The sequence below is a fragment of the Carcharhinus amblyrhynchos genome, chromosome 17 (assembly GCF_965287045.1).
Source record: "Carcharhinus amblyrhynchos chromosome 17, sCarAmb.v2.hapA, whole genome shotgun sequence".
Taxonomy (NCBI): domain Eukaryota; kingdom Metazoa; phylum Chordata; class Chondrichthyes; order Carcharhiniformes; family Carcharhinidae; genus Carcharhinus; species Carcharhinus amblyrhynchos.
In genome coordinates this window covers 1,040,656-1,058,207 of record NC_137340.1, presented here as the reverse complement: position 1 = coordinate 1,058,207, position 17,552 = coordinate 1,040,656, and the positions used below count along the sequence as shown (strand labels likewise).

Sequence of the window (17,552 nt, the reverse complement as noted above, 5' to 3'; positions counted from 1 at the left end):
GCTGGCAGAATGGAAACCTGATGCTGATTCAAGTGAGAGAAGCAAATGGAAGGTAAAAAATTAGTTAGTACAGAAGATAGAAAAAACAAAGGCTAGAAAATATACAAAAGGGTTGTTAGTGATTAGTAGACCTTCCCCAGTTGGCCTTATTGTTTTTACGTAGTGGGTGGTTCAGGTTATGCTGACAGATTACAAAAAAGGGAAATGGACACTGCGCAATCCACAGCTTGGGATGAGTCCAAGGTGAGATGTAGTCACGTGATAAGCTGTTTGAAAGTTCGACTTCCTGAAGTTTAGTTCAAGGGCAAGTTAACAAATTCACACAGGATGATCAATGATAAACAGACAACAGGATAGAGTAAATTAGAAAAGACAAACACGGCAAGTTCTGCACCAATAGTCTTTCCAAAGAGGCATTAGAGAGAGTCCGTCCACTCAGGAGGATCCTATTGTACTATTTCGAAGAGCAGGGGAACTATTTCCGGTGTCCTGGCCAATATTTATAACATTTATCTCGCCACCAAAATCCATAAAAACAGATGTGATTGTTACTATATTGTTTCTTGTGGACTCAGTAACTGGCTCTCATATCTCCTAAATTACAGCAATGGCTACACATCAAATGTCATTCACTGGAAAGTGCTTAGTTTTTTGAAGGGATAACGAAGAAGGTAGATGAGGGCAGTGCAGTTGACATTGTCTACATGGACTTTAGCAAGGCCTTTGACAAGGTACCACATGGTAAGATCTTGCGTGAAGTTAAATCTCACGGGATCCAGGGTGAGGTGTCTAAATGGATACAAAATTGGCTTCTTGACAGAAGTGGTTGTAGGGAGTTGTTTTTCAAACTGGAAGCCTGTGACCAGCGATGTGCCTCAGTGCTGGGTCCACTGTTATTTGTCATTTATATTAATGATTTGGATGAGAATATAGGAGACATGGTTACTAAGTTTGCAGATGTCACCAAGATTGGTAGCATAGTGGACAGCGAAGAAAGTTATCTCCAATTGCAGTGGGATCTTGATCAAATGGGCCAGTGGGCTGACAAATGGCAAATGGAGGTTAATTTAGACAAATGTGAGATGATGCACTTTGGTAGATTGAACCAGGCCGGACTTACTCAGTTAATGGTAGGGCATTGGGGAGAGTCACAGAACAAAGAGATCTAGAAGTACATGTTCATAGCTCCTTGAAAGTGGAGTCGCAGGTGGACGGAGTGGTGAAGAAGGCATTCGGCATGCTTGGTTTCATTGGTCAAAACATTGAATACAGGAGTTGGGACGTCTTGTTAAAGCTGTACAAGGCATTGCTAAGGCAGTAATGGGAATACTGTGGGCAATTCCTGTCACCCTATTATAGAAAGGATATTAATCTAGAAAGCCTGCAGAAAAGATTGACTAGGATGCTACTGGGATTTGATGAATTGAGTTATAAGGAGAGGCTGAATAGACTGGGACTTTTTCCTCTGGAGCGTAGGACGCTGAGGGGTGATCTTATAGAGATCTATAATATAACGAGGGACATAGACAAGGTAGGTAGTCAATATATTTTTCCAAAGGTAGGGGAGTCTATTATTGTTACATGTATTAGTATACAGTAAAAAGTATTGTTTCTTGCACACCATATGGACAAAGTATACCATTCATAGAAAAGGAAAAGAGTGAGTGCAGAATGTAGTGTTACAGTCATAGCTAAGGTGTAGAGAAAGATCAACTTAATGTGAAGTAGGTCCATTCAAAAGTCTGATGGCAGCAGGGAAGAAGCTGTTCTTGAGTCAGGTGGTATGTGATTTCAGACTTTTGTATCTTTTTTCTGATGGAAGAAGGTGGAAGAGAGAAGGTCCGGGGCATGTGGGGTCCTTAATTATGCTGGCTGTTTTGCTGTGGCAGCGGGAAGTGTAGACAGAGTCAATGGATGGGAGGCTAGCGTGCATGATGGATTGAGCTACATTCACAACATTTTGGGTTTTTTTTGCAGTCTTGAGCAGAGTAGCAGCCATACCAAGCTCTGATACAACCAGAAAGAATGCTTTCTGTAAAAGTTGGTGAGGGTCATAGCTGACATGCCCAATTTCCTTAACCTTCTAAGAAAGTAGAGGTATTCCTTAACTACAGTGTCAGCATGGGGGGGACCAAGACAGGTTGTTGATGACCTGGATACCTAAAAACTTGAAGCTCTCGACCCTTTCTACTTCGTCCTCATTGATGTAGACAGGGGCATGTTCTCCACTACGCTTCCTGAATTTGATGACAATCTCCTTCGTTTTTTTGACATTCAGGGAGAGATTATTGTTGCCGCACCAGTTCACCAGATTCTCTATCTCATTCCTGTACTCTGTCTCGTCATTGTTTGAGATCTGACCCACTGCAGTGGTGTTGTCAGCAAACTTGAAAATTGAATTGGAGGGAAATTTGGTCACACGGTAATAGGTGTATAAGGAGTATAGTGGGGGGCTGAGAACACAGCCTTGCGGGGCACCGGTGTTGAGGATGATCGTGGAGGAGGTGTTGTTGCCTATCCTTACTGGTTGTGATCTGTGAGTTAGGAAGTTCAGGATCCGGTCGCAGAGGGAGGTGCTGAGACCCAGGCCATGGAGTTTGGAGATGAGTTTCATAGGAATAGTGGTGATGAAAGCTGAGCTGTAATCAATAAATAGGAGTGCTAACATTGTGGTGTTAAGCCTACTTGTGACTAATAAATTGTGGAATATATTGTGTGTTTTCTCCCACACTCCACATGTGGATTAGATTTTAGCCATGCTAAATTGCTCTTGGTGTCAGAGGATTAGCAGGGTGAATACGTGGGATAACGGGAATAGGAGCTGGGTGGGATTGTGGTCAGTACAGACTCGATAGGCTGAATAGCCTCCTTCTGCACTGTAGGGATTCTATTCTATGATTGATAGCACAGAGTCTGCAAATTACTGAAGAGGCACATGTTGCCAAGCTTTTCATCCTGAAGGATGATAGCTACCCAGATTATTTTGTCCTGAATATCACACAAACTCACAGGTGGGCTCAAGGCCCTTACTTTTGGCTCTGAAAAGTCCCTAATTTACCTTTGATTATCCTGGAAGGGCAAAGTATCTCAAGAATCTGAGCAACAGGTGAAGCTATCTGACACTGCTACTGTACAGTAGCATCAGAAGTGGTATTTACCTTCAGGCCAAAAGGAGACACTGCCCGCCACACAAATGAGTAATGTGGGATGTGAATTTTAGAGCCAGTGTGATGTGAGTTATCAGTTTCTAAGTTTTATAAGTTTGTTTGCAAGTTAAAAGTGGGCTTACATTAACACTGCAATGAAATTACTGTGAATATCCCTTTGTTGCCACACTCCAGCACCTGTTTGGGTACACTGAGGAGAATTTAGCACAGCCAATCCAGCTAACCAGCACGTCTTTTGGACTGTGGAAAGAAACCAAAGCACCGGGAGAAAACCCACACAGACACAGGGAGAATGCGCTTCCACATAGACAGTGACCCAAGCCAGGAATCGAACCCGGAACCCTGACGGTGAGGCTGCAGCGTTAACCACTGTGCCACCATGCTCCCATAGAATGCAAAGACCGGCAAGTTTGTATCAAATGGCAAGTCCCAGCTACTGTTTGGGCAATGTACAGATTGTACCTATGATGGGGAGATGCCGGCGTTGGACTGGGGTAAACACAATAATAAGTCTCACAACACCAGGTTAAAGTCCAACAGGCAATGCCGTGACCAATGAGGGTCAAGATGGATTAAATTTCAAACAATGCTTGTAATAGTGCACTATCACCTGGGTGCATTCTCCATGGCAACTTATCAACCAATCAACAGTCTATTTTCATACAACATAAATAGTTGCTTTCTCCTTATATTGGCATTCTTGCTAAGTGTCCTGATGAGTGCAAAGCAAAAAGTTTTGATGTGTGTCTTTCTTCAGCACTAACATTTATTTTCTTTGATCAACTGGTAACATTGCTAAATTCATCAAGCCCAAAGATAATTAATGTATCACAATTTCCTTGCTTTTTCCTTTAGGTAGAAACCACCTTTCTGATTTCAATCGCTTTTTTTTGTCTATTCCCAATTCAGTGTCTCTACCCATTGTAAATATCACTTCTTTGCTGTGGAAAGGAAGCAAAATATTCATTTGGGAATTTCACCAAATCCCTATCGTCACTGGCAAACTGACCCATTTTAAAAGCAAGCCAGCGTCATCAATTCCTTTATAGAGAATCACTAACTGGTCTGATTCACTGATTGTCTTGGAGTACTGAGCAGTATCGTGATCTCTCATTGGTGAGAATGGACAGTTTCATCTGCCTACTCACATTAACAATCTCAATCCCCTTCTACATCATTTGTTCTTACTGCACTTCACAATCATCAGTAAATTGCTTCCAAACTATACTGAGAGAACATCATAGCTGCCCTGAAGGTACAGGCTCAGGGTCAAGTCCCACCACCATCTCCGAGTATTTAAGAATGGGTGGAATGCAGTGTCACCCCCATACTGGGGAAAAACGGTGAGCACTTCCAATAATAATTCTCAGTGTTTGAATCCCTCAAGTCCTCCCTTTTCAAAACAGTGTTGGTGGAAGAAACAAGCAGAACAAATACACATCATTAAATGCTTACCTTCCCTGTTACAGATTCACCATCATAAAACAGATAATGTTTCTCTATTTTGCCATCTTCACTTTTAATCTCTGCTGTTTTCCTGGTGTCTGCATCATTGAGAACGATATTGATGTCACACACTGGAGTAAATAAACCACCTAAGAAACTCTGGAGGAGACGGGAAACAAAACTATCAGCACAATCTATGAATCTATTGTCAATAGTTGCACAAAGAATGCACATGCTGCCATTAATTCAAATACATGCATTTGTGTTTTATTTCATTTCTAGAATGCACAAAATCAGCAGTATAATGACAATCCCAAACTGACCAACTGAAGGTGTCTGAGCTGCTCTCCGGAACTGTTACAGCTTGTGTGGATTACATCTTTTTCCTGGTGATACAAATGAGTGATTTACTAGGGTTAGAGGGCAGTTAGAGTCAACCGCACTGCCTGGGTCTGGAATCATGTGTAGCTCAGACTGGTGAAGATTGAAGACTTTTTCCCCGAAGGGCATCAATGAACCATGTGTGTTTACAGCACACGCTCACAAATATTCCTGCTAAGAGGAGTGGCTGTTCAGCAGCCTGAACATTAGCTTTCATAAATAACACTTGTGCGTAGCTGCACAGAAATACTTGAAGGGACTATGCACCGCTACATTGACTTTTATTACTGAAACCAGACATACTTATTTTAAATGAACTTAACTACCATGGTGCAATTTCGACTTGGGTGTTCCTCTCTTTGATGTATGAATAAATAAGACATAAGAGCAGAATTAAGCCACTTGGCCCATTGAGTCTGCTCCGTCATTCAATCATGGCTGATATTTTTTCTCATCTCCATTGTCCTCCTTTTCCCCATAACACCTGATCCTCTTATTAATCAAGAACCTATCTATCTCTATCTAAAGACACTTAATGAGCTGGCCTCCACACCCTTCTGCACCAAAGGTTTCCACAGATTCACCACTCTGGCTGAAGAAATTCCTTTTCATTTTTGTTTTAAAGGATCTTCCCTTTAGCCTGAGGTTGTCTCCTCTGGTTCTAGTTTTTCCTACTACTGGAAACACGCTCTCCACATCCATTTTATCCAGGCCTCGCAAGTTTCAATAAGATCCCCCCTCATCCTTCTAAACTCCAATGAGTACAGACCCAGAGTCCTCAACCGTTCCTCACACAACAAGCTCTTCATTCCAGGGATCGTTCTTGTGAATCTCCTCTGAAACCTTTCCAAGGCCAGCACATCCTTCCTTAGCTACAGGACCCAAAACTGTTCACAGAACTCCAAATGGGGTTTGACCAGGCCTCTTGCATTCTAGCCATCTTGATATGAATGCTAACATTACATTTGCCTTCCTAACTGCTAACTGAACCTGCACGTTAACCTTAACAGAATCTTGAATAAGGCACATTGTGCTTCTGATTTCCTAAGCATTTCTACATTTAGAAAATAGTTTATGCTTCCATTCCTCCTTCCAAAGTGCATAACCTCACACTTTTCCACATTATATTCCATCTGTCACTTTTTTGCTCACTTTCCTAGCCTGTCCAAGCCCCCCAGACTCCCCGCTTCTTCAATACTACCTGTCCCTCTACATATCTTTGTATCATCTGCAAACTTAGCAACAGTGCCTTCAGTTCTTTCTTCCAAATGGTTTATGTATATTGTGAAAAGTTGTGGCCCCAGCACCAACTCTGAGGCACACCACTAGTCACCGGCTACCATCCTGAAAAAGACCCCTTTATCCCCACTCTCTGCCTTCTGCTAGTCAGCCAATCCTCTATCCATGCTAGGATCTTACCCTTAACACCATGGGCTCTTAACTTATTTAAGTTGTTATGCGGCACCTTATCACAATCTAAATAAATCGCATCCATTGGTTCTCCTTTATCTAACTTCCTTGTTACATCCTCAAAAGAACTGCAACAGATTTGTCAAATATGACTTCCCCTTGACAAAGCCGTGCTGACTCAGTCCTATTTTATCATGCACTTCCAAATACTCTGCGATCTCATCTTTAATAATGGACTTGAAAATCTTGCCAATGACCAAAGTCAGACCTACAATTTCCCATCTGCTGCCTCCCTCCCTTCTGAAACAGCAGTGTTACATTAGCTACTTTTCACTCTTCTGTAAACTGAAGAGCAAGTTGCCTCCAAGCTCAGCATTGAGCTCGTGTCAAAAGAGGATTCTGTTCTCAGGAATATGGCAACTTGCTAGTTTAGGTGTTAATCTGTTCAGATGGCCCACTGTGACTTGAGGGTGGAACACAAATTGGGAGTTTTTCTTTTCTGAAACACACAATGTGGCAGGAAATTCTTTACTCAGGATTCCCAATTAACAATACGTTACTACACAAATCCACCAAAAGCATTTCCCCTCGCATGACAAGCCAATCTCAAATTTATCAGAAATCATCTCTTAAACCCATTGACACGATCCACCTCAATATTCTTACCTGGTAACACCCCATAAATCTCAACATTTGGATGAAAATGTTCTAAGTTTACTCTCTATGCCTAATTGTCAAACTTGTATACTGTAATTAGAAATATGCTTCTACACAAGCTTTTTTTTTGCCCTAATGTTAATAATAAACACACATTAACCCAGTCTAAAACTGAAAGTAAGAATTTGGTTATATAGCTATTCAAGTCTGCTGTAGATACCTTCCTAGGTTCAGCAACACTTAATCACTCTGATAGCAGACTCTGATGCTCCTTGCCACGACAGGACCTCATACTTCTCAAGTTCCCTCAAGGTGGCAGGACAGGTTAATAGGGTAGTTAAGACAGCACTGCCACAGCTCTGCAGGGATTCAAGGCCCAAGACTTTTTACCATCCATCTGATTGATGCCAACACAGAATTTTTCCAAAGCACATACTTGCTTTAACCGTATTTCCTTTTATTGGTCATGGCATAGATTATAAGAGCAAGGTGGTTATGTTGAACCTTGGTCAGGCCACAGGACTGAGTACTGTGTGCAGTTTTGGTCACCTCATTATAGGAAGGATGTGATAGCATTGAGGAGGTACAGAGGAATTCACCAGGACACCACCTGGGATGGAGAATTTGAGCTACGAAGAGAGGCTGCATAGGCTCGAGTTGCTTTCTTTAAAGCAGAGAAGTTTGAGGAGGGAACTGATTGAGGTGTTTCAGATTACGAGGGGTATGGATAGGGTGAATAGCAAGCAGCTTGTCTTAGCTGAAGAGTCAATAACAAGGGAACACAATTTTAAGGTGAGAGGCAGGTTTAGAGGGGATTTGAGTTTTCTTCCCAGCCAGAGGATGGTGGAAGTCTGGAATGTGCTGCCTGGGAAGGTGGGTGTCCTTTAAAAAGTATCTGGATGAGCACTTGGCACATCATAACATTCAAGGCCAAGTATTAGAAAGCGAGATTAATGTAGCTTTGTCAATGCAGACTCGACCAGTCAAAAGCCTTTTCTGTACTGTGTGGCTGACTGCTGTAATGGATAGCATCTGCTTCTTTCATAGCGTAACCCAGGAATAAAATAAAACCCATCTTAAAATCTGAACAAGATAGTTAGACGACTCCATGACATGAAGCCAGATACAAATTATAAAGCAAGTCCCAAACTAAAATTCAATAAAACCTCATTAAATGCAGGCATCTAAACAAACCAACAGACTAGCTGGCAATTTTAAAAAATGAAATTTAAAACAAACAAAGCTACGCACAATGCGCAGAGCACAAATACAGCTTACTTCATTATCTGTTTTTCAATAATGTCAAGGGGAGATGGTTGAATCATAGAATCCTACAGTGCAGAAGGAGGCCATTCGGTCCACCAAGTTGTCCTGCTGGAGATAGCATTTACTGGCACATGTATAACATAAACATGACTTGTAGCTTCTCAGCCCAAGGCTGAATATGTTGCCTGGGTCTTACTGAAGCAGTGTGTGCCCATTTGCAGCATGAGGAGTTGAGAATGATACTCAGTGTTGTGCAATATTCAGCGAACATCCCTACCTCTGACCTTATGATGAAAGGAAGATGGTTTGGTCTAGGACACTATCCCAAAACACTCCTGCAGTGATGTAATAGTATTGAGATGATTGACCTCCAACCACCTTCCTTTGTGTCAGGTATGACTCTCCAACCAGATTTCCATTTAATCCCTAGTCTTGCTCGGACTCTGATTCCATCATCTTACCTTGTTTTAAGACCATGAAAAATAGGAACAGGAATAGGCCACTCAGCCCCTCAAGCCTGTTCTGCCATTCAATAGGATCATAGCTGATCTGACCTTCCTCACTTCCACTTTCCTGCCCTTTCCCTGTTACCCTCGATTCCCTTACTGATCAAGAATCTGTGGCTCCCACCTTTAAATAAACTCCAGTGAATATCATCCTAACCAACTTAATCTTTCATGTGACAGACCTGCCATCCCAGGAATCAGCCTGGTAAATCTTTGTTGTTCTCCCTTTACAGCAAGGACATCATTCCTCAGCTAAGGAAAAACTGCACACAATATGCCAGGTGTGGCATCACCAATGTCCTGAGCAATTATAGTAAAACACCCTTATACGCAAATCCTCTCGCTATGAAGGCAAACATACCATCTGCCTTCTTTACCTGCTGTACCTGTGTGCTTACTTTCAGTGACTGATGCACAAGGACACCAAAGTCTCACTGAGTATCCATATCTCTCAATTTACATCGATTCAAGTGTCTTCTTCCCAAGTGCGGCCAGAGAGTGGTGAATCTGTAGAATTCACTACCAAAGAAAGTAGTTTAGGCCAAAACATTGTGTTGAATTCAGGCAGAAATTAGATAGATGCTCTCCTTCAGAATTGTTTCCAATAGCTTCCCCACCACTGAGTGAGACTCACTGGTCTATAATTCCCTGCCTCATCTCTACAACTCTTCTTAAAAAGCTGTGGTCCATTCTTCTGGCACCTCTCCCATAGTTACGATGTGGAGATGCCGGTGTTGGACTGGGGTAAACACAGTGAGAAGTCTCACAACACCAGGTTTAAGTCCAACAGGTTTATTTGGTAGCAAACACCACTAGCTTTTGGAGCGCTGCCCCTTCATCAGGTGAGTAGGGAATTCTGATGACGAACAGGGCATATAAAGACATACACTCAGTTTACAGAATACGGATTAGAATGCGAGTCTTTATTGCTGTTTCCTAATTTGTATAGTTATTTCTTTAATTGTATCGAAACAGCTCCTCAGCCTTTTTTTCAGTTTTTACTTTTGAAATGTATCACTTTCCTTGGAAATAGTTGTCGATAAAATCTTTGGCTTGTGAGTCTTTGCCATAACCCTTGACAACAACACAACTGCAGCCTACAACCTTGTCAGGTTTCCCTTCTCAGTCTGTTTTGACCAGGCCTACCCATCAGCTAAAATCAGGCATCAGATCAAGCCCAAGATCGGGTGCAATGGTTTATTTTGCCAGCCTACGTTGTGGGTACCTTGAATTGGATTCAGTTGGAATTTGAATTTGAATTTGGAGCAAGGAATCGGTTTGGGTTTAAAAGCAAATTAGTACGGATGCTGAAATGAACAGAGAAAATGCTGGAAAATCTCAGCAGATCAGGCAGCATCTGTAAGGAGAGAAAAGGGCTGAAGTTTCAAATCCAGGTGAGCCTTTCTCAAAGGTCTGGTTTTGCTGGGTTCACCCTGAGCACTTTTTTTTTGTAACTTTAGCAAGGTAAAACAGTGTGTTTAAAATCAAAATAACTTTCAGCAGTTGAAGGCCTGGACGCGTTGGGGTGGGGGGGGTGTGGGTGTGTGTTGTGGGGTGGGGTGGCTGCATGTGGTGGGGGTGGGGTGGGGGGGCTACATGAGGTGGGGGTAGGGTGGTGGGGGCTGTGTGGAGGTGGTGGGGGTGTGTGTGTGTGTTGGGGGTGTGTGTGTGTGTGTGTTGGGGGTGTGTGTGTGTGTGTGTTGGGGGTGTGTGTGTGTGAGGGGGTGGGGGTGTGTGTGTGTGAGGGGGTGGGTGGGTGTGTGTGTGTGTGTGTGTTGGGGTGGGGGGGGTGTGTGTGTGTTGGGGTGGGGGGGTGTGTGTGTGTTGGGGTGGGGGGGTGTGTGTGTGTTGGGGTGGGGGGGTGTGTGTGTGTTGGGGTGGGGGGGTGTGTGTTGGGGTGGGGGGGTGTGTGTGTGTTGGGGTGGGGGGGTGTGTGTGTGTTGGGGTGTGTGTGTGTGTGGATATAAAATCAATGTGGGGCAGACTCAGACAGGGTGAGTTTTACCCAGTGGGGGTCACTCCCCCGGTCCCACAGCGGCTTTCTGTTTATCAACAACCGGCACAGAATTCCCCCCCCTCCCCCCCCCCCCCCCCCCCCCCCCCCCGGAGCGGCACCGAGTGCCCCCACCCCCCCCATCCCGACCCGACCCCCGAGTACCCCCAACCCCCACCCGACACTCCCCCGGTCCCCGGTCCCCGGCCCCCGGCGTGTGGGGGTCGGTCCCTCCCTCTCCCCCCGGTCCCGGGTGTGTGTGGGGGTCGGTCCCCCCCCGGTCCCGGGTGTGTGTGGGGGCCGGGCCCCCCCCGGTCCCGGTCCCGGGGGTTTATTGAATTCGGTCTCCCCCCATTCTCACACTCACCATTTCTCCGTTTCTGTCTCGCGGCCTTTGGCGCTCACGTGACCCAGTTAAAGGGACAGGCTCGGTCACATGACTGCCTCTTAAAGGCGCAGCGCGCTGCCCGGGCCCAGCCGCAGGCGCCTTCCAAATGCAGCAGCCAACAACAATGTGGAGTTCCAGCTCCAAGCTCTTAGCCAGGATCCAGGGTGTGAGGAGCCTCTCACACTCATCCTGAAAGGGAATGATTGAATATTGTATTTTATTAGAGGAGCAGTTAGATAGTCTGGATGTACTTTGAGCGGATGGATGACCAGGCCGGGTAAGATGCAGCTACGGATAGTGAGGGAAATTATCTTCACAGATATCGGAAAAATTCCTCCACGAAGGACAGGTGCTGCGGTACGGTCCAACTACTCGGAGCGTTCCACGGCAGTGTGGCCAGACCCGTCCTCCACAACACTCGGGACAGGTAGAACCTCAAAATATTAGTGTCACTTCCTGTTAGTGTACCGAGGGTCTACACACAGCCGCACACAAAGGTGACCGTCAGGATGAGGGCGGCGTCGGGAACGTATTTTTCTTTTCATTCACAGGTTTTAAGTCGGTCCACCTCGTGTCCAACGAGGGGCATACAGGCGATGGGTCGTACTGGGGCTGCTCTTGGTTGTTCGAGATTGGCCTAGTGCTTCACGTCGTTAGTGTGTGCCTAAACTGGACCAGATACTGGGCAAGACGACAGCTCAGTGACTATCGCTGATTGCTGTGCAGACACATGGATTTGGGCCGGTGTCTGTGGGAGTTTGCGCATTCTCCCCGTGCTTGTGTGGGTTTTCTCCGGGTGCTCCGGTTTCCTCCCACACCCCAAAGATGTGCTGTTAGGCTGATTGGAAGTAATAAATTGTCCCTAAATCAGATTCCCTCAATCTGGATGGCCATAAAACATTAGACAGGGGTCGTGGGTGGAGAGGGGGACTGGTGGTGTTGAGATGGCGGTGCGGGCTCGTTGGGCCAAAGGGCCTGTTTCCCGGGCTGATTTTGTTCTTTGTTCTTTGTTCTCTGGAGATTTGTGCATCGCTTCCCTCTGGACGCAATCCATCTTTGATCTCCAGATAAACTTGAAGATGGCCTGCGTCACTGCTGCAGCGCAGGATTTGGGGATAGGCCACACCTGCGCCACGTACAACAACACAGACAGCACCTCGCACCGGATCACCAGGTTTTTCCCTGTTATGGAGAGCGAGCGTTGCTCCCACCAGCCTAGTTTCTGCCTGGCTTTCGCGATGCGCTCGTCCCAGTTTTTGATGCATGCCCCTGCCGCTCCGAACCATATCCCCAGCACCTTCAGGTACTCTGCCCTGATGGTGAAGGGGACAAAGGATTTGTCGGCCCAGTTCCCAAAGAACATGGCCTCGCTCTTACCCTGGTTGACTTTGGCTCCTGAGGCCAGCTCGAACTGCTCGCAGACCTGGAGGAGCCTGCGGACAGACGGGGGGTCCGAGCAGAAGACAGCCACGTCATCCATGTACAGGGAGGCTTTGACCTGCGTGCCTCCGCTGCCTGGGATTGTCACCCCTTTGATGCCTGGGTCGCTTCTGAGGGCCTGGGCAAAGGGTTCAATGCAACACACAAAAAGGACGGAGGAGAGAGGGCAGCCCTGTCTGACTCCAGACCTGATTTGAAAGCTATCTGTTTCCCACCCGTTGACTGAAACTGCGCTACTGATGTCCGTGTACAGCAGCCAGATCCAATTGCGGATTCCCTCCCCAAAGCCCATTTTGGACAGCACATCCATCATGTAGCTGTGTGATATTCTGTCAAACGCCTTCTCCTGGTCTAGGCTGATGAGGCAGGTATCCACCTGCCAGGCGATCGTGTCCCTGAGTAGCGCCAGGCTGTCAGAGATCTTCCTGCCGGGTACAGCACAGGTTTGATCAGGATGGATCACTGACCCCAGAGCAGACTTGACCTGGTTGGCTATGACCTTGGACAGAATTTTGTAATCCACGTTCAATAGTGAAATGGGTCGCCAATTTCGAATTTCTTCCCTTTCCCCCTTCTGCTTGTAGATGAGGGTAATGATGCCTTTCCTCATGGATTCTGACATCCTGCCCTCCAGAAGCATACTCTCGTCTCCTTCCAGGAGGTCCGGGCCCGTCAACTCCCACAACGCCGAGTAAAACTCCGCCGGTAAACCATCGCTTCCGGGAGTTCTGAAGGGTACTTCTGAAAGGACTCAACGGCCTTGGTCAGCTCTTCCAGAGATACCGGTCTGTCCAGGCTGTCCCGCTCGCCGTCGTCTAAGACCTGCCTGATAAACGACAGGAAAGACTGGGAGGCCGTGCTGTCTGTCAGCTTCAGGTCGTACAGTCCGGCATAGAAGGATTTGCAGATCCTCAGTATGTCAGACTGCGATGACCCTACTGAGCTGCCTTCTTCCTTCAGGCTGCTGATCACAGAGGTTTCTCTGTGTACCTTCTGGAAGAAGAAACACCAGCACTTTTCGTCCTGCTCCACAGAGCGGACCCTGGACCGGAAGATGACCTTGGCGGCCTCCGAGGCAAAGAGTGAGGCTTGCTGGCTCTTCACCTCCTGGAGCTCCTCCCTGACATCGACCCCCATCGACTGCAGTTGGAGCAGTTCCTGCGTGCTTTTCTGGAGTCGGGACATGTCCCCCCGTCTCTCCCTGGCCTTCTGAACCCCTTTGCGAATGAAGAACCTTTTGATGTTGTCTTTGATGGTTTCCCACCAGAGCGATGGAGACTCAAAGAAGGGTTTGACGGTCCTCCAACCGTGGTAAACCCTCCTGAGTTCCTCGAGGTTCTCTGGGGTCAACAGTTCTACATTCAGCTTCCAGGACCCCCTGCCCACTCTCTGGTTTGCCTCTAGCTGACAGTCGGCCAGCAGGAGGCAGTGGTGAGAGAAGAACACCGGCCTGACGTCGGTGGGCCTGACCGTGAGCGTGCGGGACACAAACATAAAGTCGATCCTGGAGCGAACCGACCCGTCAGGCCGCGACCACGTGTACCTGCGCTGCCCTCCGTCTGCTGGGTTGCTGAAGACGTCGAGCAGCTTGGCATCTTTGACCGTCTCCAGCAGGGCTCTGGACGTAGCGTCCAGTTTGTTTTCAGCCCTGCTGGATCGGTCAGCCTTGTCTAGGAAATCCCCACCCAGAATGACCGGCCTGGAGGTGGTGAGCAGCAGCGGCAGCTGCTCAAAGACCACCAGCCTCTCGGTTTTGGCGGCAGGGGAATAAACATTAATCAACCTGAGAGGGCAGTTTTTGTACGTGAGTCTGCTACGAGGAGGCGTCCCCCCACCACCTCCCTAACTTCGGAGATGGTGAAGCCCCCTCCCCGCAGCAGAATGCCTGAGGAACAGCAGTCGTTCCCACCTGACCAGATGGACGGTCCGTGGGACCACACACTCGCCCAACGCCTGTAGCTGCTGAGGTGAGGGATCCCACACTCCTGCAGGAACAGCAGGTCGGCCTTGACACTGGCCAGGTAGGATAATGTGGACGCGCATCTCAACCCGTCTTTAACACTGCGTACGTTAACAGAGGCAAACTTTAAAGACATTTTTACACATTTTTGTGTACAAAAAACACACCTTTGACCACATGGTGATCGAGCAGTGGTCAGTGTGTAATGTCCTCGGGGCCCAGAGAGAAAAGGAGACGGCGGATCCTGTCGGAAGGTTCCCTGAGCGGACTGTCAGTGTCATCTGGCAGAACGCCTCATCACCAGAACTGACAAACAAGCACCAAGATCTGGCTTGGCTGGTGGTGAGAAGGGCACTCCCCGTCAGATCCTTTATGCACGCTCGAGGTCTCAACATCACCGCACGCTGCCCTCGAAGTGGCTGCGGGGCTGACGAGACGGTCACACACCTCCACGTGGAATGTGCCTTTGCAAAGAAGGACTGGAGTGAGATGCAGTGGTATTTGTCGAGGTTCGTCCCGAGCAGCTCGGTGACGCAGGACTCTGTGCTCTACGGGCTGTTTCCGGGAACACACACTGAGACAAATATCAACCGCTGCTGGAGGGTCATCAACTCGGTGAAGGATGCACTTTGGTCCGCCCGAAACTTGCTGATCTTCCAGCTGAAAGAACTGTCCTCGACCGAGTGTTGCAGACTGGCACATTCCAAGGTCCAGGACTACGCGCTGAGTGACGCGCTGAAGCTTGGGGCAGCCGCCGCAAAGGCACAATGGGGAAAGGCCACACTGTAAGGCCTTTTAACGGAGGCAGACCGAGGGCCCGGGAACTGCAGAATACCCTCGACCTGCGGAGCTGTGTGCCAATCTGAGCACTAACGGCACACAGTAAAATCTGAGACATGGATATAGCTTTAAGTCTTGAAATGTAATGAATGTAGTTTGTAAAGGACTGTAAAAAGTTTTAATTCTGCACTGTTTGTAATTTTTAGACATGTAGATTTGCAATGGTTTAATTGAGATTTTTATGAATAAAGTATATTTTTGAAATTAAAAAAAACTTCGGAGATATTGGCCATGATTTTCTCTTAGATACAGAACAAGAGAATGCAAATATCCCACATTGTTCAAAAAAGCACTTTGTTTCTGTCAGCAGAAGATAGAAGTTGAAACCTGCAGATCGAATCCCCACAGTGCATCCGGCCCATTGAGTTTGCACTGTTTTACCAGACCCAAACTACACCCTATCCCTGTAACCTCACTAAGCCCCACCTTGTAACACAAATAAATGAATTTTAATCCCCCTAATTTACATATTTTTGGCTACTAAGGGACAATTTAGCATGGCTAATCCACCTAATCTGAACATCTTCCGACTATCTTTGGAGATAGCAGGGAGCCTTGTTAAAAAGTGAGAAATTAAGGACAGGCCTGATGAGCTGAAGGGTATTTGTACCACTCTGTGACTGTGAGGAAAAAGTATTGAAGGAATTTAAGGGACTAAAATATGGCAAATCCCAAGGTTTATGATCCTTGGCTTCTGCAGAGATAGCGGATACTCTGGCTATTATTTTCCAATATGTGCTTAACATCGGAAAAGTTCCAGCAGACTGGTAGTTAGCAAATATTTAATCAAGAAAGAAGGAGACAGAAAGCAGAGCCCTCTGCTTTTTTGCTGGGCGGCATGGTAGCACAGTGGGGTTAGCACTGCTGCTTCACAGCTCCAGGGTCCTGGGTTCGATTCCCGGCTCGGGTCACTGTCTGTGTGGAGTTTGTACATTCTCCCTGTGTCTGCCTGGGTTTCCTCCGGGTGCTCTGGTTTCCTCCCACAGCCCAAAGATGTGCGGGTTAGGTTGATTAGCCATGCTAAAATTGCCCCTTAGTGTCCAAAGATGCTTAGAGGGATTAGCGGGTAATAGTACGTAGGGATATGGGGGTAGGGCCTGGGTAGGATTGTAGCCAGTGCAGACTCGATGGGCTGAAGGGCCTCTTTCTGCACTGTAGGGTTCTATGGTTCTAACCCTTACAGACCAGTTAGTCTCAAATCAGTCATCAGGGAAAATGCTGAAATCTGTAATGAAGGAAGACTTAACAATGTACTTCAACAAAGCCTGATTGGAACAAGTCAACATGATTTTGCAAAAGAGAAATCATGTTTGACAAATTTATTGGCGTTTTGAGGATATAATAGCTAATTAGTAGGGTAGATAAAGAGGAACTAGTAGATGGAGTAGAACTGGATTTTCAAAAAAACTTTTGATAAGGTGCCACGCAAAAGACTAATAAGCCTTGTTAGCATTGATAGTGGTGAGTAGAGCAAAGAATCAGCTAAAAGTGAGCATTTTCAGGTTGGCAAGCTATGACTAAATACTGTGCAGCAAGAATCAGTGCTGGGGCCTCAGCTCTTTACAATCCAGATTAATAACTTAGATAAAGAGACAGAGAATGATGTACCTCGGTTTGCTGATAATACAAAGCTAGATGGAAACATTAGAACATAGAACATTCCAGCGCAGTACAGGCCCTTCGGCCCTCGATGTTGCGTCGACCAGTGGAACCAATCTAATGACCCTCTAACCTAAACTATTCCAATGTTATCCATATGCCTATCCACTGACCATTTGAACGCCCTTAAAGTTGGCATTACTGAAAGGAAGAACAGTGGACAGGTAATGGCAAGCTTTTAAAGAATGAATAAGTGAATTCCAGAAGTTGTTTATTCCTGTTTGGCCAAAAGTGGTGTTGTGGGGTAAATTGAGATGGTACAGTATTTAACTATAGACAATATAAAACTCACAAGGCAGAGATCTCTATATAAAGACAGAACATTTATTTAACAAAAACACAATAAGCAGCTGCTTGGAGATCACCAAAAGGGTTAATTAGCCCTGAGAAAGAGCAACAGAACCTCTCCAATGAATCTAATGTATACAATCAAAAACAA

The 17,552-nt window shown here is 46.4% G+C and overlaps 1 protein-coding gene across 1 annotated transcript in view; it reads right to left on the bottom strand.

Annotated features, from left to right (window-relative positions):
• The window catches only part of vps26a (VPS26, retromer complex component A), a 34,809-nt gene extending 23,557 nt beyond the window's left edge, over positions 1-11,252 (bottom strand). The window contains exons 1-2 of the mRNA XM_080205372.1: positions 11,194-11,252; positions 4,623-4,772 (exon numbers count right to left, since the gene is read on the bottom strand). Of these exons, the coding sequence (XP_080061498.1) occupies positions 4,623-4,772; positions 11,194-11,196 (153 nt within the window). The 5' untranslated portion in view covers positions 11,197-11,252. The remainder of the gene's footprint in view (positions 1-4,622; positions 4,773-11,193) is intronic.
• Between the last annotated feature and the right edge of the window lie 6,300 nt (positions 11,253-17,552).